This window comes from Bos grunniens, chromosome 11 (genome assembly GCF_055505025.1).
Source record: "Bos grunniens cultivar Pamir isolate PY7600 chromosome 11, Bosgru_T2T1.0, whole genome shotgun sequence".
Classification (NCBI taxonomy): Eukaryota; Metazoa; Chordata; class Mammalia; order Artiodactyla; family Bovidae; genus Bos; species Bos grunniens.
In genome coordinates, this window is record NC_141175.1 from 86259140 (window position 1) to 86286234 (window position 27095).

General features: G+C 39.2%; 1 protein-coding gene and 1 long non-coding RNA gene across 2 annotated transcripts in view; one reads left to right on the forward strand and one right to left on the reverse strand.

The window, feature by feature from the left end:
- ARHGEF33 (Rho guanine nucleotide exchange factor 33) overlaps positions 1–26938 on the reverse strand; it is a 51366-nt gene extending 24428 nt beyond the window's left edge. Inside the window, exons 1-9 of the mRNA XM_086327369.1 lie at positions 26914–26938; positions 25190–25239; positions 18447–18590; positions 16123–16287; positions 15688–15809; positions 14394–14536; positions 11001–11060; positions 9915–10139; positions 3691–3820 (exon numbers count right to left, since the gene is read on the reverse strand). Of these exons, the coding sequence (XP_086183495.1) occupies positions 3691–3820; positions 9915–10139; positions 11001–11060; positions 14394–14536; positions 15688–15809; positions 16123–16287; positions 18447–18590; positions 25190–25239; positions 26914–26938 (1064 nt within the window). The remainder of the gene's footprint in view (positions 1–3690; positions 3821–9914; positions 10140–11000; positions 11061–14393; positions 14537–15687; positions 15810–16122; positions 16288–18446; positions 18591–25189; positions 25240–26913) is intronic.
- Positions 1828–15515, forward strand: LOC147363472 (uncharacterized). Its single transcript, XR_015137185.1, has 4 exons — positions 1828–2232; positions 9685–9755; positions 10480–10576; positions 15464–15515. It is a non-coding gene; the product is annotated as an uncharacterized LOC147363472 (long non-coding RNA).
- Positions 26939–27095: the final 157 nt, after the last annotated feature.

The window sequence follows — 27095 nt, forward strand, 5'->3', positions numbered from 1 at the left end:
GGAGAATCCCATGGACTGTATAGTCCATGGGGTTGCAAAGAGTTGGAAATGACTGAGCAACTTTCACTTTCATTTTTCACTTTCTGTACCAAATATTGAAAACAGGCTTTAGATTTTTTTTAATTTAATAAGGATAGTATTTGAAATTAGGGCAGAGTGCAGAGGAGGTGAGCCAGGAAATGGGGAGAGGGAAAAAGAAGCGAGAAGTATAGACACACTTAACCTATTTCACTGTTTTGCCTGGAGCCTAACCTGACTCCCAGAAGCAACTTTTTCATTAGGACAAAAATGTTAAGTGCTCAATTTATTTTCTGTTCCTAACCGGGGGTGAGATTATGGCAACATGAGAAGTTTATTCTTTCTAAAGTCTTCAAAGTAATTTCAATTCCTGCAAGACAGTACTTAAGCAAGGAAATAAACTAAAAGCAATCAACGAACATCCAGTTATAGTTTTAAATTAGTAACTTAGGTCAAAACAACTCCTGAGCTTCAGCTGCAAGATGAGGCATTGTTAATAAAAACACGTGCCACCTAGTGGTGATCTGAAGCATACAGTTCATTGAGCACTTGGAGGATGTAGCCCTGGGGTTCAGCTTTTAAGGCTAACCAGCAAATCCTGTGGGGCTGACTTTGCCCCTCCTGACAAGGGTTCATGCAGGACTATTCAAGCCTGAGGTAGTGGCTCTGTGTGGGTGAAACATGCCAGAAAAAAACAAGAACTCCAACATCTGTGATCCTCCTACCAGTGGACAACAGCCCACACTTTCCCCTCAGGCTTCCACTGGCAGCCTTTGCTCCTGCAGCGTCAGGCGATTGCAGCCAGGGGAAGGGCTGGCTGGAAGCAGCCTGCAGAGACTTCTGAGCACTTCATGTATTTCTAGGGAAAACCTAAACTTTTATAGGTTTGAGAAGACGTGGTATCCTCAGGTTTGAGCATCAGGTATGTATTTGTGGGTGTTGTTTTCACCCCCAGGTGACTTTTCAGTGAGGGCAGAAAATGCAGAAGGCTTGTGGTTTGTGATGGGAAAGGTAAATGTTCATAAGGTAATTTTCATCTTTGCATGGGAGGAAAAACGCCAATAGAGAAGAGGAATAATCTCATTCTGTTCTGTATTTCATTCCGCTTATCTATTTAAATACAGAGGCTACACGTGGAGGCTTCAGAAAGCTTAGGAAAAAAGAAACAGTGAATTAAGGAGGAGGATGAAGCTCTAACCTCAGGTAGGAAAAGAGTGGGGCTTCTCTGGTGGCTTAGTGGTAAAGAATCCATCTGCCAGTGCAGAAGACGCAAGAGACTTGGCTTTGATCCCTGGGAAGGAAATGGCAACCAGTATTCTTGCCTGGGAAGTCCCATGGACAGAGGAGCCTGGAGGGCTACAGTCCATGGTATCACAAAGAGTCAGACATGACTTAGCGACTCAACAACAATAGGAAAAGGGTGACATTGCAAAGCTCAGAGGGGCTTCCCTGGTGGCCCAGGCAGTAAAGAATCACCTGCAATGCAGGAGACCTGGGTTCGATCCCTGGGTAGGGGAAGAGCCCTTGGAGGAGGGCATGGCAACCCACTCTAGTTATTCTTGCCTGGAGAATCCCCATGAACAGAGGAGCCTGGCAGGCTACAGTCTATGGGGTCGCAAAGAATAGGACACGACTGAGTGACTAAGCACAGCAAAGCTCAGAACCAGAGATTTCATATTAGCACTAAGAATACTGAATTGAAGCTTTTCTCTTCTTGGGCAATGAAAACAAAAAAGAGGATTAGCTTAGCAGATAACTAACATAAATAGCATCATCATGGATATGAGAAATAACCATTATCTTACTTTCTTGAGGAAGGTATGATAGTTTTAATTATTTTAATCTCAGGATTTAGGGGAAGGCCCACTTCTTCCTTAGTAATGGGTTATGAGCAGTAGAAGAGAGGGCAAGTAGAAAAGAGCTTCTGTGAACTAAAAACCTTCCTCTATTTGACGGGTCAGCTGAGATCTGAAGTAAGGACAAACAGGCAGTTAAGGGAGAAGCCTGATTTATGAAACAGGAAGAGACAAGTCAGCTTCTGGTTGAGGCACCTGGAATATTGCTGTCAGTCAAGGTGGTATCTTTGAAATCACATGGTTCTTAGAGAAGCAGTGGGATGCTAAAAGAGCATCACACAGGCCTGGGTTTGAGCTCTGGCTTCAGTTGGTTATGTGACTTCAAACCTCACTGGACCTGAGTTTCTTCATCTATCAGGTAGGATTCACAGTTTCTTGTGAAGATTTCATGAAGTAAATGAAGTACCCAACATGGAGCCTGATTACTGTATGCTGGAGCAAACAATCCTCTCTTTCACTCTCCTTACCCCATCCCCACATTTTCAGAGAGTAGAAAGAGATGCTGCTGGCTTAGACTCATAGATGTGGAGGCAAAGCCACATCAAAAGGTAGACTGGGTTTTAGTTGGGTTTTAATGTGAACTGAGCAAATCTTCAGGACCAGCAAGATAGCAAGAGGCCAGAGAGACTTCTCGGAGGGCTGAAGGGGTAATCTGGGAGGTTCAGACAAGCTGGATGGGATGAAGAAGGGGGAACCAAGTGGCCAGAAAGGGAAGGAAGAGCCAGCAAGGATCTAGGTGGCCACAGAAAGTAAAACCCAGTCCAGAGTGTCTACTGTTCACAGCTTTCAGTGTCATGTTCTTTTCTGCTCCTTACAGCTTTCTATTTTATCTAGGTTTTGCAGTGAAATAATTCTTGCAAATAGTGAAGTAATTGTGGGTTTGTCATGGCACGTTTTCTCACATCAGTCGCTTTGATGGATGTACATTGTGTTTTGGTGATTGGGTTTATTGCTGGCAGCTGCAAAGCCAAGTAAAATTGGGGGTAGGGGTGATATGGATCTGGAAAATACAGTTCAGGCTTCCCACAACTTCATGAACCATCAGTGCATATTCCTTGGTAGAAGGAATTCCTTTGTCTCTAGTCATCCATCATCCAGACTTATTTATTTGGCTTGGCCTTTTCCTCGGTGGATCTGGATTATCACATCTTTATGACAGTAGTCTTTCCCCACCAAATCGTAAGTTTCTCCTTCCTGCTTTCTCTCAGCAGAGAGGGAAGCAGAGAAAATCTGAAGTTTTGGAACAGATATAGAGGAGGGAATGTGGTAACCTGGCGACTAGCAAGTTGCTGTAACACATTAGAGGCCCGATGGAAGCTCTGCCCCACAGCATGACTACACTCACATGCGGCTCATACCTTAACCAGGATTTCCTGAACAAATAATAAGAAAGGTCCAAGTTCACAGCTATGTAAGCCCTGCATCATTTATCTAATGGCCACTTCAGATCTCCATTCCCATCCATTTCCTGTGCTCCCATGAGAAGTGGTTCCAGGGGTTCTTCCAGGATTTCCAGTGGAATATGCAGATGGCAACAGACAGGAATACCTCCCTCACTGTTGCACTTTTTCCCTTTAGGCTCTTAACAGACATGCCAGGACCACTGAAAGCCCCAGAGACTCCACTCATTTTCTTATCTGCTGGAAGTCAAAAGTTGAGACTTGCCAAGGGTTACCTGTGGTCACTGACTATTCTCATTTCCAAGTCTATATCTGGAGCTCTTGATAAGTACCAGAATTCCCAAAGTGGAAACAATAAACAACTTACCTTAAATTTTAATCAATCTGAAAAGCAAAGGCAATGAATACATGGGTACCTTCTCTCTTTAGAATTCCTCTTTCCATCTGACCCCTGGAATGTTGCCTTGATCTTCAGGATCAGAGAGATGTTAATGACATATTTTCTCTCTGATTCAAGCAGTTCTAGAGCCACAGTCTGTCTTTTAGCTTTAAAAACAAAACAAGGAGGGAATTTTTGTTAACCACTATTCCCTGAGACCCTGTTAAATGATAGAAAGCAATAAAAAGGTATTGAAAGCAATAGAGACACCAGCAAGTTTCTGGAAGATGGAAAACAGAGTGGAGGCATGGTCATTAATTCAGCAGAGCAAAGGGCACCAAACCATTTACTTCAGCGTTTTCATCTGTGGATGGGAAACCAGCTGAGAAGCAGAAAGGCTCAAGGATTGGAGACACCAAGACATCACAGAGAGTACAAGTAAGAGGCAGTGTTATAAACAGGAGAAACAGTCTACATTCAGTGAAGCTGAACCTTCCGTTCCTCATACCCATGCTGGATGACTTCCTCAGTTCCACCCCAGGAGAAACGAGAAAAGCTAGAGAAGCCTGGGTCTCTGGTATCTGAACTAACAACATCAGACACAGCAGAGAGCAGAGCTGAAATGCTAAAATGAAAACAAAGGGACTCAAAGAAGGCTCACATACAAAAGAGTGAGACTCCTCTCAGCCTCTTTGCCTGCGGGTCCCAGAGTGCCAGCAGCCAGACTTATACTGTCCAGACTGGAGACCAGAGGGTCTTCCACTGGAGGAATGAGCTGCCCAAGTGAAAAAGGTCTACGATCACTGACATACAGAGGTAACCAACCAAAACGGTAATTTGCCACCTGATTAGCAGATAAGAAGCCCACTTATTGATCAGCTTGACCAACACAGGATTTTTAGGTTTCTTTTTATTTAGGGCCTTTTTCCTGGATATGAATAATTAGCTAAGAATCCTCAGATACTTGAATCAATCTTACATCATAAAAGAAAGAGAAGAAGAAAGTATACACATGTTTTTAAAAGGAGGAACCATAAATAGAGACAATGCAGGAAAAAAAAAAGAAATCTTTAAAAAAAATCTTATAATTAATATCCTCAAAGAGTTACCAAAAATGTTCTGCCCGCTTAATAATTACAGGATCCTATATTTTAAAAACAATCCAGGAAAAAAGAAACTTTTTGGCTTTTTTAAAAGAGGAGAAGACAAAGTCAAGGAAATCTGTACACCTGCCTCCATTTCCCTCCCCACCAAAAAAGGCAGTAATAGAGAAAATCAGTCCAGGAGATCCAATATCAAACTAGTAGAAGTTTCAGAGAAAAGAAAGAAAGTGAATGAGAAGATATTATCAAATTAATAATACAAAAAATACCAGGACATGTATTTCCAGAGGAAAGGGCCCATTTGCATTCAGTATAATTAGTGAAAAAAAAACTCTCACATCACTGTAAAATATACCAAATCACTGTGAAAATTTAGCACACCAAAGGTAAAGAGAAGATCCTAAAAGTTACCAGAGAGAAAAATCAGGTAACATACAAAGGACTGGGGATTAGATGATGGATTTTTCACTGGCAACATTAGAATTTAGAAGACAGTGGAACAATTGCTTCAAAATGATAATGGAAAATGACTTTGTATTCATCTAAATAGCCAATGAATTATGTGGAACCTACCAGGCTATGTGTTCCATCAAAACAAGTAGTAAACCAAGGAACTGAGAAGGATATGCAAAAAAAAAAAAAAAAAAAAAAAACCCTCCACAAAACCCTGAAGAGAAATCTAACATAGGAGAAATTTTAAGGGAATTCACAGGAAGTCCCAGGAGGGCAGCAGTGCAGTGAGTCAGAATACAGTAGGATAACAGAGGTCTCTAGGGCAAATGCTGTTTTAAAAAAATATCAGTGATAGACTTTGTTACATTGCTAAGAAAAATTAAAGAAGACCCATGTAAAAAGAGTCATATACCATGTTCTTCAACTGGAATATCAGTACTGTCAAGATGTCAATTCTCTCCTAATCAGAATAAAAGAATATAGAGTAGAATTTGTTGTTTAGTCCCTAAGTCGTGGCCAGCTCTTTTGCAACCCCATAGACTGTAGCACACCAGGCTCCTCTGTCCATGGGATTTCCCAGGCAAGCATACTGGACTGGATTGCCACTAGACTCTCCAAGGGATCTTTCAGACCCGGGGAGCAAACCCATGTCTCCAGCATCTGCTGCATTGGCAGGCAGATGCTTTACCACTGAACCACCTGGGAAGCCTTAGAGTCTAGAGTTAGACCCACATATATGTGATGACTTGGCTTTTCCTATTCATTTCAGTGAGAATAGGAAGGCATTTTCAATAAATGGAGCTGAAGCAACTGGATACCCATATGGGAAAAAAATGAATCTGGATTCATACCACACAGCAAAATTTATTCAATATGAGTCATAGACCTAAATGTGAATGCTAAAACTATAAAGATTTTTATAAGAAAACATAGTATAATATCTTGATAACCTTAGAACTGGCAAAAATATTTTGCAAGGGCACATAAGTCACAAACTATTTTAAACATTTAAAATTGATAAATTGAACTTCATTAAAATTAAAAATATCTATTATCAAAAGACTACCAAGAAAGTGAAAAGGCAGGGCAGAGAATAGAATAAAATATTCTCAACACATATATCTTACAGGGAACTCATATTCAAAATATATTAAAAAACCCTACTAATAGAGAATAAAAAGATAACCCAATTTAAACACTGGACAAAGGACTTAAATAGGTACGTCATAAAAGAAATTATACAAATAGTCAACAAGCATATGAAAAGATGCTCAACATCATTAGTCTTCAGGGAAGTGCAAATTAAAACTGCAATATGACACAGGACACACCCACAGAATGGTTCAAATTTAAAAGGCTGATCATACTAAATACTGAGAAGAATGTAAAAAAACTGGAAAGTTTCATACATTGCTGGTAAGAGTATAAAATGTTCCAACTGGTAAACTGCTGGTGTTTTAAAGTTAAACATAATCCTATCCCATAATCCAAAGATTCCACTCCTAGGTGTACACTCAAGAGAAATGAGGGCATACATTAAAAAAAAAAAAGACTTGTGCAAGAATGTTCATAGCAGTTTTATTCATAGTAGCCCTAAATTGGAACAATCCAATGTCTAGCAACAAGAGAATGGACAAATTATGGTAAATTCATTCAATATGATTAATAAAAAGGAATAAATTGCTGAATGAATTACATGCAATGCTATGTTGAGAGAAAGAGGCCATACATGAAAAAACTACATATTGTAATATTCCATTTTTATGGAGTCAAGAACAGACACAACTAATTTATGGCAACAGAAGTCAGAGTAGTGGTTCTGTGGGTGGGTATTGCCTGAAAAGGTGTATGAAAGAACTTTATGAGATAATATTTCTATTATTAGAAATATTAATGTTGGATTGGCCAAGAAGTTCTTTTGGGTTTTTCCGTAAGATTTTACGGAAAAACCCAAAAGAACTTCTTGGCCAACCCAATATATTTCTCATATTATACAGGTCTGTGTATCCCCAGGTGGTGCTAGTAGGAAATAACCCACCTGCCAATGCAGGAGACATAAGAAATGCAGATTCAATCTCTGGGTTGGAAAGATCCCCTGGAGGAGGCACAGAAACCCACTCCAGTATTCTTGCCTGGAGAATCCCATGGACAGAGGAACCTGGCGGGCTACAGTTCATAGGTTCACAAAGAGTTGGACATGACTAAAGCAACTTAGCATGCATGCAATGTACCAATAGAAAAAAATAGCAGCATAAACTCTTTTTAAAACATGGAAACAAGCACCAGAAAAAAATATGTCAAAAGAATTTAAAGTGCTACTGATTTTCACAATAAAACTTTTAGTGTTATTCAGTTTTCATGTATTTGATAATAAAAAATTAAAAATTACCTCCTATAAAAGGGTTGGAGGGAACCTAAATAAACAAAAGACCTATATATAGAAAACTATCAAACACTGATGAAAGAAATCAAAGATAACACAAATAGATGGAGAAATATACCATGTTCATGGATTGGAAGAATCAATATAGTGAAAATGAGTATACTACCCAAAGCAATATACAGATTCAATGCAATCCCTGTCAAGCTACCAATGGTATTTTTCACAGAACTAGAACAAATAATTTTACAATTTGTATGGAGATACAAAAATCCTCAAATAGCCAAAGCAATCTTAAGAAAGAAGAATGGAACTGGAGGAATCAACCTGCCTGATTTCAGACTGTACTACAAAGCTACAGTCATCAAGACAGTATGGTACTGGCACAAAGACAGAAATATAGATCAATGGGACAAAATATAAAGCCCAGAGATAAATCCACACACCTATGGACACCTTTGACAAAGGAGGCAAGAATAGACAATGGAGAAAAAACAATCTCTTTAACAAATGGTGCTGGGAAAACTGGTCACCTGTAAAAGAATGAAACTAGAACACGTTCTAATACCATACACAAAAATAAACTCAAAATGGATTAAAGATCTAAATGTAAGACCAGAAACTATAAAACTCCTAGAGGAAAACATAGGCAAAACACTCTCTGATGTAAATCATAGCAGGATCCTCTATGACCCACCTCCCAGAGTAATGCAGATAAAAGCAAAAATAAACAAATGGGAGCTAATTAAACTTAAAAGCTTTTGCTCAATGAAGGAAACTATAAACAAGGTGAAAAGACAGCCTTCAGAATGGGAGAAAATAATAGCAAACAAAGCAACTGACAAATAATTAATCTCAAAAAATATACAAGCAGCTCATGCAGCTGAATTCCAGAAAAATAAATGACCCAATCAAAAAAATGGGCCAAAGAACTAAACAGACATTTCTCCAAAGAAGACATACAGATGGCTAACAAACACATGAAAAGATGCTCAACATCAATCATTATCAGAGAAATACAAATCAAAAACACAATGAGATAACATCTCATGCTGGTCAGAATGGCTGCTATCAAAAAGTCTACAAACAATAAATGCTGGAGAGGGTATGGAGAAAGGGAACCCTCTTACACTGTTGGTTAGAATGCAAACTAATACAGCCACTATGGAGAACAGTGTGGAGATTCCTTAAAAAACTGGAAATAGAACTGCCAGCAATCCCACACCTGGGCATACACACTGAGGAAACCAGAATTGAAAGAGACACATGTACCCCAATGTTCATTGCAGCACTGTTTACAATAGCCTAGATGTCCTTTGGCAGACGAATGGATAAGAAAGCTGTGGTACATATACACAATGGAATATTACTCAGCTATTAAAAAGAACACATTTGGATCAGTTCTAATGAGGTGGATGAAACTGGAGCCTATTATAGAGTGAAGTAAGTCAGAAAGAAAAACACTAATACAGTATATTAAAGCATATATATGGAATTTAGAAAGATGGTAATGATGACCCTATATGTGAGACAGCAAAAGAGACAAAGATGTAAAGAACAGACTTTTGGACTCTGTGGGAGGACGTGAGGGTGGGATGATTTGAGAGAATAGCATTGAAATGTGTATATTACCATATGTGAAATAGATTGCCAGTCCAGGTTCAATGCATGAGACAGGACACTCAGGGCTGGTGCACTGGGATGACCCTGAGGGATGGGATGGGGAGGGAGGTGGGAGCGGGCTTCAGGATGGGGGACATATGTACACCCATGGCTGACTCATGTCAGTGTATGGCAAAAACCACTACAATATTGTAAAGTAATTAGCCTCCAATTAAAATTAATTAATTAAAAACAACAGTTGGAATTGCCATTGTCAGACATGTGCTAAGTGCTCTGTGATGATTTATCATTTGAAGAAAGAAAATAAAGAGGGAAAAAAGGAGGAAGGGAAAAACAGACCTCATTGCAGTATTTGACATTTTGGTGGTGAACCCCTGATACAAGATTCATATGTTGAACATTCCATATCACTGAATAAATCCATTACAAAATTCTGCCTTCTTCTCCACTAACCTTATGCCTTTTGTCCCAGAGCGGTACAATACTAAGTGTCATGGATACCCAGAATCAAGGTGGTAGTCCCAGTTGGCCGTGTGACCTCAGGTGAGTCCCTTTACCACTAAAGACTTCAGTTTGTTCATCTCAAAAGGAAACCAGAAGCTCAATTGTCTCATAGGTCCACTGCATCTAAATTGCAAGGATTCCAGCCCTTAGGTTTCTTGTTTTTTACATTTTCAGCCTACATTGCCCCTTTGGACTTACCAGCTAAAGAAGTTTCACATAAAACGTTTTCCAAGGAGCTATGTCTGCCCTGGCTCACTTCCTTGAGTTTATCTGGGTGGTCTTTTGTGACGTATTCTTCACCCCAGTCTTTAGCTTCCTTAGGCTGCCTCCACACACCAGGTGGTAGATGACTCTTGGGTTGGATATCAGCTGAGAGGCAAGGTTTAAGGTTTTCTTCTGCTTCTGGAGTTGTTGGGGTCATTCCTGAAAAATAACATCTGCCATCAAGTTCTGACTTTTTTTTAATTATATTTGTTACTAACTCAAAAATATTATGCCTTTGCTTGGGTACAACTATCCTTTGAGGGTTAAACATATCAATTAAGAATTAAAAGTCTCCACAGTTACAAAGGATCACCTTTCTCTGTTTCTGGTCTATATACTTAATTCTTGGCACACAGACTGTACTGAATGACTTTTAAAAAATAAATTTTATAAAATAAAATATAAATTAGTTAATTTATAAATTATTTATTTTATAAAATATAATAACAAAACTAATTTATAGTCATATGTATTGATTCTTCATATTTCTTCCTTTCAGGTGAGCACACCTGAGGAGAAAATACAGAAAGAGCAGGAAGAAGGGTACCAAAGACAGTGTTGTGTTTTGGAATTTGTCCTCCTTGGCCCTGATGATGGTATATTTCCAAAAGGCAGGAGGAAGGGAGGGAGGGGAGATGAAATAATTTATAAAATTCTGGTGAATTATCTCCTAGATAACTTTTAAATTACATAAACTATAAGATGTGTGGTCCACAGAAAACGTAAATGTCATTCCACCTGCACTTGTGAGTTCTCAGCAAGTTCTAGTTCAGTGGTAACTGAAACAAGCCTGAAGGAACTAAGAAGACCAGTTTTGTCTTCAACTTCCCTTCCCCTTCCCTCTGAGTTGCTGACCTACTCCAGCATACATCTTGGAATCTTACTAAAAACATAGTGCTTTATCTTGCCTGACTTCTTTCATGCCTGGTTTGGGACTGAGGGCGTAGAAGCAGGAAAGGTAGAAGAAGGGAAAGGGTGAGGCTGTTAGAAGAAAAGAGAACTTGAAGAAGAGCCACTTACCAGGACCCATCATTCCCTTCACATTGCTGTCTCCTACGTGCATGGATCTGGTCTCTTGTGCTGCAGACGAAGGAAAGCTTTCAATCAATATTCATCCCACTAACATAGACTGGCACCTTCTACTAACTAAGAACTGGGATAGTCTCACAGGGCTTACCTTCTACTGGGGAAGCCAGAGCAGTAAAAAAAAAAATTACAATAGAGTGTGGCAAGTACTAGTCTCTCATTTCTACAAAGATATAACTAATACTTAACTCATGCTGCTGCTAAGTCGCTTCAGTCGTGTCCGACTCTGTGCGACTCCATAGATGGCAGCCCACCAGGCTCCCCTGTCCCTGGGATTCTCCAGGCAAAAACACTGGAGTGGGTTGCCATTTCCTTCTCCAATGCATGAAAGTGAAAAGTGAAAGTGAAGTCTCTCAGTCATGTCCGACTCTTAGCAACCCCATGGACTGCAGCCTACCAGGCTCCTCCATCCACGGGATTTTCCAGGCAAGAGTACTGGAGTGGGTGCCATTGCCGTCTCCAACTTAACTCATAGATAGCCGTAAGAATTAAATAAGATAACATTTCTAAACTGCACACAGCAAGAGCTAAATGATTACGTAACTATGATGGTAAGGATGGTAATGCTAAACAGAGCCAGAAGGATGATTTTAAAATGTAAGTCAGACCCTGTCAAGCCTCTGCTTAGCCCTCCAACAGCTCCCCATTTCTGTGCAAAGACCAAAGATCTTAGAATTATCTTAAGGCCCTAAAATATCTGCCTCCCTCCCCTGCCTGCTGTTTTTTCTCTTTTTCTAAAAAAAACCCATCTCCTATTGTTTCCCTGTTTATTCTGCTTTTAGCCCCACTGGTCTTATGCAATTTCTTGAGCACATCAGTGATGTTCCTCCTGGTACCTTGGGGCTGGTCCCTTTCTCCACTCTGATATCCATAAACCTACTTTCTCACTTCCTTCAGGTCTTTACCTGGTACCCTCTCTAAAATTATACCCGTGTTTCCTTATTTGTCTTCTGATTACTATCTAACATACTACATATTTTGTCTTGTTCATTGTCTGCTTCCTTCAGAACAACAGCTCCTTGAATGTTAGAAATTCTTGTTCATTATGACATCCCACCACCTAAATCAATGCTTGAGGTGAATGGATGGATGAAAGTGTAGATGAATGGATGGATAGAAGGAAGGGTAGCGGGTGGCCAACACCTTGACTGCAACCTCATGAGAGACCTTGAGCCAGAGGCACTCAGCTAAGCTGTGCAAAGATTCCCAACTCAGAGAAACTGTGATATAATGAATGTTGCTATTTTAAGATACTGAGTTTGGGCTCAATGGATAACAATGGCACTATTTTATAATTAACAATGGACGGAGGAGCCTGGTAGGCTGCAGTCCATGGGGACGTGAAGAGTCGGACACGACTTTTCACTTTCACTTTTCACTTTCATGCATTGGAGAAGGAAATGGCAACCTGCTCCAGTGTTCTTGCCTGGAGAATCCCAGGGACAGGGAAGCCTGGTGGGCTGCCATCTATGGGGTCGCACAGAGTCGGACACGAATGAAGCGACTTAGCAGCAGCAGCAGCAGAGAGTTGGACTGTGAAGAAAGCTGAGCACCAAAGAATTGATGCTTTTGAACTGTGGTGTTGGAGAAGACTCTTGAGAGTCCCTTGGACTGCAAGGAGATCCAACCAGTCCATTCTAAAGGAGATCAGTCCTGGGTGTTCTTTGGAAGGAGTGATGCTAAAGCTGAAACTCCAGTACTTTGGCCACCTCATGCAAAGAGTTGACTCATTGGAAAAGACTCTGATGCTGGGAGGAATTGGGGGCAGGAGAAGAAGGGGATAACAGAGGCTGAGATGGCGGGATGGCATCACTGACTCGATGGATGTGAGTTTGAGTGAACTCCGGGAGTTGGTGATGGACAGGGAGGCGTGGCGTGCTGCAGTTCATGGGGTCACAAAGAGTTGGACACGACTAAGCGACTGAACTGAACTGAACTGAAGCCAACCCCTTCTGAAAGTTTGGTCCTTTAATCTCAAGTTTTAACATAAACTATCACCAATCATATCCAGAATGTCTTACTATGGCATATTATCCCCAAATTTGTATAGCAACTAGGTAGAATAAACTATATTATATAAGCCATGCCTAAATAATAACGAAAGAAGGAGAATTTGCCATGCATCTGGGCACTTTGCAAATATAACTTTTAATTTTTTATCTTGTGCATATGGTCGGCTGTCCCAGACTTAACTCTGATCTGACTTCTACCTTCCAAGCCCATTCTACATTCTTCCCTAACAACATCTTCATTTTATGCTGTGTTGTTTATGCCATGGAGCAAAAAACACAGAGCCACCTGTGATGAACCCATTCCCTAGATGGAGCAAGTGAGTTTTCCTAGGCTGCACCTATTGAGTCTCTAAAATAACTACTCAAATGGATAAAAAATAAAAAAGCAAATCTGTACTTTGAAGTTAATACCACTTAAAAGCCACTTGATTAAGATTTTTAAATTATCCAAAGCAGATTTATTATCTTTGAATATATGAGTTACATTGTTTCTTAAGCCATAAGGGTGGAAAACCACCAGTCCTGCTCTTGAGGAGATTACAGTTGGTCTAGAATTTATTGAGCCTCTTTTGGAAATTTTCAACATGAGACCTAAAAAACAGGAAAATTTATCCAAACAATGTTAGTATCTCCATTCATGCTCCTGCATATAAGGTGCTTGCTTATATTGTTGAGGATACAAAGATGTAGCAAACATGCTTAGCAACGTCTATTGGAAAGCCATTTTCTTCAGGACTGCTACATACAGATATTTTCTGATTATTTTCAGTGATGTAGCTGTGGCTGTTTCAGCCCACAAACACCACCAGATCCGTTTTCCAGAGAAAGGAGAGTACAGAATTAGGTTATCACTGACATCAATGCCTGCCTGTTAGAGCAGATATAACTTTCTCATATCTGTGAAACTTTTGCTGGAAAAAAAAAGAACACAATTTTCCATCTGTGCAGAGAGGTAAGGATTGAGAAGTAATGTAGAAAATAAAACAATTTATTACAGTGAATAATTAAAAATTTTTTTTCTACGGCAGCTCATATAGTATTATTGTATAATAACATTTCCAACCCGTTTGAAACTTAGAATACCCAGATTAGTATTTTCCCTCAAAAGTAAATCTTTTAAATTTGGGCAGACTCTCTCCATCTCTTAGATCCTCTGAATTCTTCTACATTCCAGTTACAAAAGCAAAAATCCTGAGCAATAACACCATTTTCATCTAATAAAGATGGAAGCTGTAAGCCTATTCTCAATGTTACTGAAGTCCTAGGAACCAAGGGAGAACTACCTGGCTAATTCAATATGATGTGTGAACTGTACCTTTTTCATAGGCCTGAGAAGGCAAAAGGTTTGTAAAATCTTCACTTGGAAGAACAGGCTCAGGGATGTTGATGGAACGGAAGGGACTTCCTTGTGCTTGAGCAGGTCCAGCCTGTGATCCATGTTCTTCTTTCTGAGTTTTCCTAACACAAGAAAAGAAAAAAGGCTCTTACTAAGTGATGGGGTAAGAAAAGAGTCAGTTCAGAACAGGTCAAGAAAATTTCTGAACCATACAAAATTGCAGTTTTTGTAAATTAAACACAGTTGAGTACTAGCAATTCATATGAGTCAACGCAACTCATCACCAAATACCTACAATTCACCTTCTAATTATAATATCTGCATTCTTATTTTTCTGTTGCTAGCTTCCCTGTTACAGAGTTTACAGCAGGAACAATTTCTTGGGATAATTTACATTCTCTTCACAAAGCAACACAAAGGTAGCAGGAAGGAGCAGGTACTCGATTGAAAACACTGAACCATTCTCCAGGGTCACACAAATATTAGTTATATTTGAAATTTGATCGTATTAAAACGTGTAACAATGAAGATTATGTCTACTTAGTGGTGAAGCTTTACTTAATTCAGCCTGGTTGGGATATTGTTTAACAAAAATTTATTTTCAATGGTCAAAGTAAAATAAGAATAGTATTAGAGAAATTTCAGAAATCTAACAAAATCACTGGTGACCCCACTATCTTAGCACAAAAATCATAATTTAAATATATCTTTCTAGTTGTTATTTTCCTGGTGGCTCAGTTGGTAAAGAGTCTGCCTGCAATGCAGGAGACCCAGATTCAGTCCCTGGGTCGGGAAGATCCCCTGGAGAAGGAAATAGCAACCTACTCCAGTATTCTTGCCTGGAGAATTCTATGGACAGAGGGGCCTGGTGGGCTACAGTCCATGGGGTCAAAAAGAGTTGGACATGACTGAGTGACTAACACTTTAACTTTCTAGTTGTTATTTTACGTTTTTACAGTTAAATTCTACATGCCACTTGATGTCATTTTCATTTACCTTCCAGTTACATTAAGTGTGTTTTCTGCTACTGTTCTTGTTTCCCCCACCAGGAATTGAACCTTTGCACCCTGCATTGTAAACACGGAGTCTTAACTACTGGATTGCCAGAGAAGTCCCACCATTCATTTCTGTGCTGCATAACCTCTCTCACATGCTGGTCCATGGAGCCCAGTGGCCAGCTGTCCACCAATAGAGGGAAAGCTATTTCTGGTGCCTGTCTATGAGCCATTGCTTATACGTTTGCCTTTGGTCAGTTTTTTGGTCAGACACTCACTTGGCTTTAACTTTTCGAGATTCTCTTCGCTTCTCCTGTTGAAGCTGTTCAATTTTCTGTTGCATTTCTTCTTGTTTGGAAGTGATGGCCTGGATCATTGACATGGCATTGCTTAGCTCTTCCTAAAAAATAAGAATTGATATGTATTTAATCTGGTATATGAAGGTAAAGTATATAACATAATATCTAGTACACAGAAAACTTTTAATACATAGTAAATGATGAATGAGAAATGAAAACTTTACTTCTATTGTAGCTTCTAATTTTGACATAGAGATCCAACTAAGTAAAATATGATATTTTCCCATGAAAGTTAGTGAATGGGCCAGAGGAAAATTCTTGTATTTGGTTGCTAGGCAAAAAGGCAAGTTTTTTTTTTTTACTTCTGTTAAGATGACCAGAAATCTCTAGGAGGGAAATAGAAGAAGGACCTACCTTAAAATAGTTCAATGAATTCTTCATCTCAGTAACTTTCTCTTCCATGGAACATCTGCAGCTCTTAACCTTCTCTTCCAAAGCATATTCTCCATGTTGAATTCTTGACAGTTCTTGCATTGCTTCTGTGAAGCCAGTTTTGAGTTCAGAGGCTAGAGCCTGCAACTAAATAATACACAAAGAGTATATTCAATTTGCTATAAATTATTATGAATGGTATCTCTGATCCCTTGGATGTTTCTTTTGTTTGCAAAACCAGGCTCTTGAACATGTACAAAACTCATTTACTAGAAGACTGTTGTGTACACAACTTAAGGCACCTTGGCCCCATTTGTCTAGGGAAAAGTGGGTCTTCTTTATATCACTCATACTGAAGCTTGATAGTGATAAAAAAGCAACCAATTTATTGTTTGCAAGTGTTCCTGCAACTTACTATTTATTCAAACACCTTTGATTAAAAAGAGATTTACTTTAAAAGCAAGCTATGCATGTGAAAGACAGTGTTGATCAGTAACTCTTTGAATTCCATGCAAGAAAGGATGTTGAAGAAATTCAGTTATTTTTTTCCCTTAAAAAAAATGTAATGATAAAAAGAGTAATAATTAAGCATATCTGAATATTTCTTTGAAAGGGAAGAAGTTTTTTTTAATATTCTTGGATGATATAATGAAAAAGGAGATTATGGTGTTTCCAGGGGCAGGAAAACCTACAATGGTAGAAACTCAGCACACTGATAGTGACGAGAGTCGTCTTCAGCTGTCAAGCCTGGTCATGTAGGAATGCACACTTGGATTTTTATTGTCACCTTCCAACCATGAAAAGGGTGTCAATTTTGGAGTCAGGTAGGGTATAAATCCTAGCAATTCTCCTACAAGTACTAAAACCTCAGGCAAGTTGGTTAGCCTCTTTGTAGCAATTTCCTCATCCATAATACAGCCAGGATAATATTTCACAGGACTGTCTTGAGAATTAAATGAATAAATGTAGGTAAGGTACCTACCACAGCTTATGCTTGGTATGTAAAAAGTATTCAAGAAATTTTAATGCTTTTCCCCCTTGAAATGGCAAATCAGAAAGCTAAGCGCAAACAGAAATGTGGAGAAAATGGAGCACTTCTAAAGTTCAGTTTTATTTATTGAGTCAATGAAAAAAGCATTTTCAACAAATAAAAGGTTAAGATAATAACAATAAGGTAATAATAACATTACTTACATGATTTTTATGATCTTACATTCTGCTAAGTATAGAAATGCTTACTCCAGATTACTTTTTAAAACAGAACTTTTTAGGAGCCTAAAAAACCCTTTCCAAATGGTTCCAACTTGTGTGACATCTCAAAGTATAAAATGAATTACTCTTCTGTACCATATTTTCAAAATATAGGGCTTGTGGGTCTCTGTGCTTCACAGAAGGCTTGGAGGAGGGGGAAATAAGAGGAATCAAGGAGATCATTCCGAGGAAAAAGAAGATGACATCTCAGGTGTTTGGAGCTGAAAGATTGGGAAACAACATGAACAGTCTGTATTTCATTCCAGTCATTTTTAATTTTGATATGTCTGTGATGGGTTTCAGCACATGTCCTAATTCAGTTGTCATGTTAGGTTAAATCACCAGATCAACTACATTTGATTTGGTAATTTTCATTATACAAATTCATCTTCTGTGAGCAAAATGAAGTCGATGGCCATGTGATATCAAAGCAAAACGTAGGCACGTTTCAAAATTGAAGGAAGGAAACCTCACATTCACTCATGTTTCCTGCTTGGAAAAAAAAAAGGGAACCACTTTCCAACAGAAATAGGTTTCATTTTCACTACTCCCCTAGGTGGATGTGTGGCATTTTGCCCAGGAGGCAAAAGGAAGCAGCAGGGTTCTCTTCACCTGTAGAACCCCAGTTCCCAAATATTAAGAGCTATCAATACATTTCACTAACAGCCAGGTTATATAGGGACTTTGGGAATTCTGAAACCATTTTGAGCTAGGAGCGCCCATTTTCTTTCCATGTGTTACTGTGAGCTCCTTCGATACCTGCCACTGAAGTAACACTACTGCTTTATAAACAGCTTCACAACCACTGATCAGGCGGGGGATGCCATACATAGTGAGTACAATCACACACCTGAGACTACAGGTCACTTTTAAGTTGCTTGGGAGATTCTGAAAACCTTTAGCTACTGCAGACTGGTTTTCTGGTACCAACTGGCCATTCCTTTGTAAGTAAAAAAAAATATTCTGAAGACGTGGACTTATTTGCTCTGCTCTGTCTCCAGCTTTCTTGTTTAACAGCCCACAGCCCACCCCCAGGATTAGAAATGGGTGTCTACCTTGTTCTCCAGCGAGTTGAACACGTTCCTCATCTCGTTGATTTTTTCATGAAGCTGCTCTAGAGAGGTTATGATCCCTCCATCCTGCCGCTGGAGGCGGGCTCCCACCGGAGGCAGGTTCAGGGAACTCTTGTACTTGGAAGCCTACGGTACCACAGAGGGCTTCTTAGGCTCAAAGAAATAGGGGAGGGGAGTCCGAATTCTTCCTATTTCCTGCTCTTAAATGAATTTCTGTTTCTCAATTTCCTTTACTTTCTTGGCTCTTAACTCTTCTCAAGATGAATTTTAGTCATTGTCTTCCAATTTTTTTTTTCACCAAAGATCCCTTAAACTAAATTTTCATAAATTAAGCAAGTTATTCCAACTTGTCTTTTACACAAACTTCTCCTTCCCTTCTGTCTCATTATTAAGGTCAGAAAAGTAGGGAATGGGCCTGTGCTTTGAGAACTCTGCAAAGTTTTAAATATCAAGATTTGAGAAATCTCCACAAGGTATGCCAAATTCCTGTGACACCTGACTAAAAGCTCTTCAGGAGCAAAAGCTCAGGTATTTTGAAGTAGCCCATGATGGCAAGAATGCCAGGGTAATTGCTTTGGCTTCCCCCTAAATCAGGGTTGCTACAGAAGAAATGGGGTCTTTCTGCCAGCTGCCACTCCCTAATTTTTAGCCTCTGTTAATTCAATGCAATGGATTAACCCATTGCAATTAATTTAACACAGTGATTTAAAACACAAAGTGAGTCATTTGAACAGTCAAGAGTAAATTTCCCAAACCTTCTCCTCTACACTCCCTGCAGAAATTGATCCTTAAAGTCATTCTTACCAGGCAACACTGAGGCTGATAGGAAGCCTGGTGTGGTGGGAATTTATCTTATCTATCCCTGGATGCAACACAGGTCTAGCAGAGATAGCTTCTCTGGAGTTAGAAGAACATGCCTCAATGGTAAAAAGAGACTGAGGCTTAAACAGGGCTTACAAATCCTAGAAAACATTCAATGGAAATTTTGATGATGAAACCTATTACTGTAGGACTGGTTCCCATAGTTTTCCAGTTAGAGTTTCTTTGGGCATATAACCCATTTTCTTAAATTATTAATATTTTTATTACAGAGAAAAAGGAAAAAAAGAGAGTCACCCAAAATCTCATTACTTTAATATAACCATTAACATTTTGGTATATTTCCTTCTATTTTGTGCTATGAATATAAATGCAAGTATTAATAGCATTGGCTTTGGCTTCCTAGGTGGCATGGTGGTAAAGAATTCACCTGCCAGTGCAGGAGATGTAAGAGAAGCGGGTTTGATCCCTAGGTCGGGAAGATACTTTGGAGTAGGAAATGGCAACCCACTCCAGTATCCTTACCTGGAAAATTCCATGGACAGAGGAGTCTGGCGGGCTATGGTCCATCATGTCTCAAAGAGTCAGACACGACTGAGCACACACGCATGCATATTTGTCATGTTGAAATCACATAAAAGATATATTTTGATTCTGCCCTCCTTTTTCTTTCCTTTTGCATAACATTCTTATAAGCCCTTCCCCTCAGCCTTCAAATGTTTGTCTAAGTGTACATTTTAATGGCTATATGATATTCCAAACTACAAGTGTGTCAGAGTTAACCTACTCATTCACCCTTGTTATAAATTTGTTATTTATAATTTTTCAATATAAGATAATGCATTGAAATATAATGCTTTTTACTGAAAACTTTGTATATATTTCAGTTATTTTCTTTGGATAATTCTTAAATATGAAATTACTGAGTCAAAGGATGTTAGGTAGTATTGACCCAAAGGAAAATATATCATATTGGAATATATTCAATTAATTAATAATTATACAAAATATATTTGACCAGAAGGCTTGAAAAGTTATAATAATATGGTTGTATATGTTCTTGGAAACATACTGTATGACATGCAATGTCCTAAATTAGTGTATTTGGAAAATCATGTCTTAGATAAGACATATGAAACATAAGTAATATAAATGGTTAAAGTGTCTACATTCCTAAGGCTACACATGAGCCAAAAACATGGCTCAAGTTCAAGTCATTAGTGTAAGGGTTGCACTAGAACTAAATTGTGCTGTTACCACATCTGTTGCCTTAACTGGGGGATGCTCAACCCTCACTTCTCATGTTAATGAAATCATAATTTTAAAATATATATTCCAAATGAAGTAATCAAGGCTAAATCAACACAGTGTGACTCTGGAAAAGAGATTGGGGTGGACTTTGAGAGGGTTATGGACAATGGACAATGGACAAAAAGGAGAGGGATAGATTTGGTTTCAAATAAAAGGCAGTATATTGAGCTAAGGATCAGTCAGTGTGTCTACTGATTCACCTGGTCCACAGAATTCTACCTGGAGTGACCTGGGAGATTATAGTGCTCATTCTACTGTTGACTTCTGTGACCTGATTTAGGTCACAGTACAAGACCAGGAGCTGACTGTGGCTCAGATGGAGATCAGTCCTGGGTGTTCATTGGAAGGAGTGATGCTAAAGCTGAAACTCCAATACTTTGGCCACCTCATGAGAAGAGTTGACTCATTGGAAAAGACTCTGATGCTGGGAGGGATTGGGGGCAGGAGGAGAAGGGGACGACAGAGGATGAGATGGCTGAATGGCATCACCGACTCGATGGACATGAGTTTGAGTGAACTCCAGGAGTTGGTGATGGACAGGGAGGCCTGGTGTGCTGCAATTCATGGGGTCACAAAGAGTTGGACACGACAGAGCGACTGAACTGAACTAAACTGAACTGAACCATATTCTTAGCAAACAGGTTACATTCATCCAACAGGTTACATTCATCCAAAGAACAGGAAGCCAATTAGGGGTACGAACATTTTAACACTTTTACTGCATTTGAACTAAATTAGTCAAAAAATAATACTCCTTGTTTTAATCACTGTTTCTTTGAGCTTCAACCTTTTCTTCTATTTATTAGCCTTCTGCAATTCTGTTTTGGTAAATTGTTTGTGTTCCTCACCCATATTCTATCAGGGTTTCAGAATTTTCCTTTTTATTGATTCTATGAACTATTTATATATCATTAAAGCTCTGTAATAGTTTTGTAGGAAATTTTCCAGTTTTTGCTATTTATCTTTGAATTTATTGAAAATATTTTTACATTGGGAAAATTTTTAATTGGGATGTGATGTACTCACTAACCTTTCCCTTTGTGATTTTTTTCCAGTGCTTTTTTTCTCTTCAAAAGATATTTTCCAGTGTTTTTTTTCTTACAAAGACATCCAGAGACAAAATAAATATTCACTAATTCTATGGTTTCTACAAATATTTAATCCTTTAATTCACTTTTGAGCTAATTTTGATTAGAGTATGAAGCAAAGATCTTTTCTTTTTTTGCAAAGAACCAGACAGTTTTCCAAACACCATTTAGCACCAAACTAAAATAACTACATCAGACCCTTTGGCTTAAAGCAATATACACATCCCACGATATCCATTCATTCATTCAACTTTTATTGAATATGTATTATATTCCAGGCACTATACTTTGTTCTGAGAGTATAACAAAGAGCAAAATGTACTAATCCCTGCCCTTGGAGCTTACATTCTAGAGAAGCAGACAGACAATTGAAAAATAATAAACAAGTTAATATTTACTCCAATGTTAGGTAGGGATTGGGAGATCTGTGGAGAAAATAAGGAGATAGAAAATGTCTGAAATGTCACATTTTCCTTCACCTTTCATATTTTGCTCTCCCTTTTAAGTATAGATTGTATCTATTCTAGTTAATCTTTTCCTGTATCCCTCCTTCCTAGTCCTCTTCTTTATTTCTCTGCCTTCATCTTCTTTTGGTTAAATGTTGCTTGGAGTAAACAGACTGGGACTTGGGAGACATTCTTTTAAAGCAAGGACGGGGTTATAATCACAGCATCACAGAGGTCGCGTGGAGCAAGCTCACTTCCGCTGCTTCATTTGTTCGTCCGTGAACAGATGTACTTGGATGTATACAGTAAGAGAACGAGGCCATCCCCACTGCAGCTATATTTAGCCAACATTCAGGGAGTGACCTACATAAAATCTGTAATAGACTTTAAGTCATACCTGAGTTTAAAGAGATAGTCACACTCATTCAAATGCCATACACAGGTCCGGCGTTAACAGAGGGGAGGTGGCAGGGAGGTCTTGGACAGACAAGTGAAACATCAGATCAGCACCAGAAGGAAGATTCACTTCCTGTTTCCAGACCATTGTTCAGGCTAGCCCGTCTGCCTAAACTTACCCTTCCCCACATCCACTTACCAAATGATTAACTCGTTCTTACAGGCCTGATTCAAATCCTTCAGTTAAAATTAATTCATCCCTTTTTCATTTTCCACAGAATTTTATCAATACCTCTGGTGAAATTCTTCCAAACAGCCTACCTTGTATTTATTGTATGTTTTTCAGGACACTTAAAACTCAGTAGGAATATCTGTTTCGTCTTCCATTAGGCCAAACAGACTTTGCACATAGTAACTGCTCTATAAATATGCATTAAGTTGAAATGAGGCTCTTTTCTTCAACCTCTCTCTTTGCTGGTCTGGTTCTAAGAGCAACATGATTACAATGTTTTCATACTCTTGTGCTGGTTTGCCCTAATTGGGTCCTCAGCAGTGATCTCTTACATGATATTTTTGGGAACTAGATGTTATTTTCATTTTATTGTTACTCAAAGTAAATAAATTTAAATTACATTTCCCCAGACTACCTGCTCCTCTGGATTCCTGTATCTCTATTTGGGAGACCACTCTTTTTCATAGTTGTTGTTTAATCCCTCAGTCATGTCCGACTCTTTTGCGACCCCATGGACAATAGCCCACCAGACTCCTCTGTCCGTGGGATTTCCCATGCAAGAATACTGGAGTGGGTTGCCATTTCTTTCTCCAGGGGATCTTCCCGACCCAGAGATAGAACCTGCGTCTTCTACATTGGCAGGCAGATTCTTTACCACTGAGCCACCATGGAAGCCCCGTTTTCCTCGTTGTTGTTGTTCAGTCGCTAAGTCATGTCCAATTCTTTGCAACCCCATGGACTGCAGCACACCAGGCTTGTCCGTCCTTCATCATTTCCTGGAATTTGCTCAAACTCATGACCATTGAGTCATGATGCCATCCCCCTTCTCCTCCGGCCCTCAATCTTTCCCAGCATCAGAATCTTTTCCAATGAGTCAGCTGTTTGTAGCAGGTGGCCAAAGTATTACAGCTTCAGCATCAGTCCTTCTAGTGAATATTTAGGGTTGATTTCCTTTATATCTCCTTGCTGTCCAAAGGACTCTCAAGAGTCTTCTCCAGCACCACAGTTTGAAAGCATTGATGCATTGGTGCTCAACTTTCTTTATGGTCTAACTATCACATGTGTACATGACTACGGGAAAAATCATAACTTTGACTATACAGACCTTTGTTGGCAAAGCCACGTCTCTGCTTTTTAATATGCTACGTTTGTCATAGCTTCTCTTCCAAGGGGCAAGCATCTTTTAATTTCATGTTTGCAGTCACCATCCTCAGTGATTTTGGAGCCAAGAAAATAAAATCTGTCTCTGTTTCCACTTTTCCCCCATCTATTTGCCATGAAATGACGGGACCAGATGCCATGATCTTTGTTTTTTTAATGTTGTGTTTTAAACCAGCTTTTTCATTCTCCTCTTTCACCTGCACCAAGAGGCTCTTTAGTTCCTCTTCACTTTCTACCATTAGAGTGGTATCGTCTACATATCTGAGGTTGTTGATATTTCTCCTGGCAATCTTGATTCCATCTGTGAGTCATCCAGACTAGCATTTTGCATGATGTACTCTACATATAAGTTAAATAAGCAGGGTGACAATAAACAGCCTTGATGTACTCCTTCCCCAATTTTGAACCAGTCCATTGTTCCATGTCTGATTCTAAATGTTGCTTCTTGCCCTGCATACAGATTTCTCAGAAGACAGGTAAGGTGGTCAGGTATACCAGGGCTTAAAACCTTAAGAGCCAACTTTGAAATCACCCGTTCTCCCAACCCCCACCTAACCCTGTCAGTTCTTTCTTCCTTCTCAAGTAGTCCAAATAACAATGCCTTAAGTCTAGAGAGTAGCATGGGTTTCCCTAGCCCAAGCTGTTTTCACATTACATATTATGTCAGAATGAACTCTGTGATTTTTAAGGAAAGAAATTTACTTTAAATTACTGTTGGTAGATAGAAACCAAAGAAATACTATGTAGAGAGCCAAAGTGACTGTCATTGTAATTGTATATTACATAAAAGTTAGCAGAACATTTGTCTCCCTCATAAATCAAATTATTCCCATTGTTTGAAAAGAGCTTAACTTTTTTTCTGTTATCATATATGAACATTTGCAGTGTTAACCCCCTTCTATTCTCAATTCTCCCCACTAAAATAGGAGACTAAAAAAAGCAGATCTTGCTCTCTCCTTCTGATGGAAATGTTATTACACAGGATAATAACCAGGGTAATGGCCAGAATGATGGTGACAACAAAAAGAAAAGCATCATTGATGTGGGAGCGGTGGTGCTGTATTTTATAAACTGGGTAAGCTGTCCTTCAGTCATCAGTTTTCACCAAAGTACAACGTGAATGGTACTCTTGACCCTGCTTATCTCACAGTCTTAAGTGAACAAACCCAGTGATACATGTAGAAGCTTTTGTGAGTGCTAAAAACAATGGGTACATAAAGGACAGTCATCATTGTGATACATAAAAGAGTTTAAAACAATCTGTGTTTTTACCTGGTAAATCTGTGCGGAAGGATTATTCATTGGCTTATGTTCATTATCTCCTGTAGGGAAAAGAGCTCAGTTTAATCAACATAATTCATTCTCTCCCTATTCTCTTCAGACATGCAGGGAACGAGGGGACTTACAGGATACTAAATCTGTACTTACGTGGTAAGCCAATGATTCAACAGAAACAGAAGATCAATTGGCATAGGTTATTTTATATTACATTCTAATGATCAAACTATATCTACCTGATATATCTCTTGTAGTAGAAAATCATCTGCTACCAAGGAGGGGAAGTTTCTCGATCAAATTGAATGATAAATGATTATTCATTAGCCAGAAGGGAATACCCATGAAGGGTCTCTTTCAGACTTCCCTGGCAGTCCAGTGGTTAAGACTCTGAGCTTCCATTTCAGGGGACACAAGTTTGATCCCTGGTCAAGGAACTAAGATCCCACAAGCCACATGGCAAGGCCAAAAAAAAAGGGTCTGTCTTATTCTTGGGGCTGAGTGAAGTTTATCTGAGGAGCTAGTTCCAGTCAGGAAGTCATTTATCCAGTGGTCACCCTATTGTTCTCAGGAGGCCTGTGTAAAATATTCTTTACTTCTCCTGCTTCTGATCCTTGCTAAACTTCAGAGCTCTGCCCTCTGTCATGCCCAGATCAGCTAAAGGAATTTTGTTGTCCTCCTGGGCAAGAAGGTTGATGGAAGGAAATTTCAATACAAAGGGTCTCAGAAGGATGCAGACAGAAAGAAAACAGTATTGTCAACAGTAGAGACAGGTCAAACATAAAGAAAGTAGTAGGTTATGAAAACCATTTGCACTAGGGAGGAAAAAGATTAGCCTAGAATGTACCTGTCAGAACCTCAGCCCTGAGGACGAGGTAAATTGCATAAAATGTACACCTCATAAGCACCCCTTTGCTTATCCATTTTAGCCACATCTCCTTTGTATCACATTGTATGAATCAAGCAGTTTATACATAAAATCCCCAGCTGCAAATATTTGGATGTATAGATGTGTACATTGTTCTCCTAGGACATTCAGGTACCGGAAACCCTTCCTTAGAGGAACCAGCCTCTATGTTAAGTTTATAAATAATATATAACCTCAGCTCAAAGCTTCTACACACCAAGGGCAGTCTCTATAAAATCCAGATGGTTTGAGATCACCAAAATCCCCCTCATGAGCTTGAGTGGATTTACTTAACCTATTTCATGCTATGTCCCAACAGCCTGGTATAATGGCAAGAACCAGAACCTAGGGACAGAGATCAGATTCCCAGATCAAACTCTTGACATTTTGTAGCTATAGCCTCACTTCTCTATGACTGTTTCTTTACCTATCAATGGAAGATGATAACAGACCCTACCTTTATGTGGTTGATTCTGTGTGGTAAAGTTTAAAAGAGAAAGCCCTCATGTTTCTAGGTCGCGTTGGCTGTCTGTTAGTTCCATATATATCTTGACCCTTTTCAGGAGGTCATTCTGAGGCAGTCCTAAAATTATTGCTAAGAAAAGTAAGAAACTACTCAAATTATAGATATACATGTAGCATTTCCCGTTTCCCCAGTACCACATCTGTGCTCTTCCTGGTCATTCTGTTATGATAATGAAGTAAGAATAGTCAAGTTAACAGCTTATTCATGTTGCGAGATAAGGGCAAGACAAGCCTACAACCTATATTTCTTAAATCCTGAGCCTTAAGCAAGACATAGGAAAAATCTAACCTTGCTTGGTTTTGGTCTTTTCCATGGTGCCTGTTGCTTCTCTCCTCCAGCTTATTCAACATTGCATCTTCATCGTCCCTGGATCAGGCCATCCCCTCGTCCCCAGACCTGTCAGTTGAAATCAAGAGTAAGGGAACAGGTGAAGTGACTGGACTTACTTTATGTGCTAACTTTAAAAAATT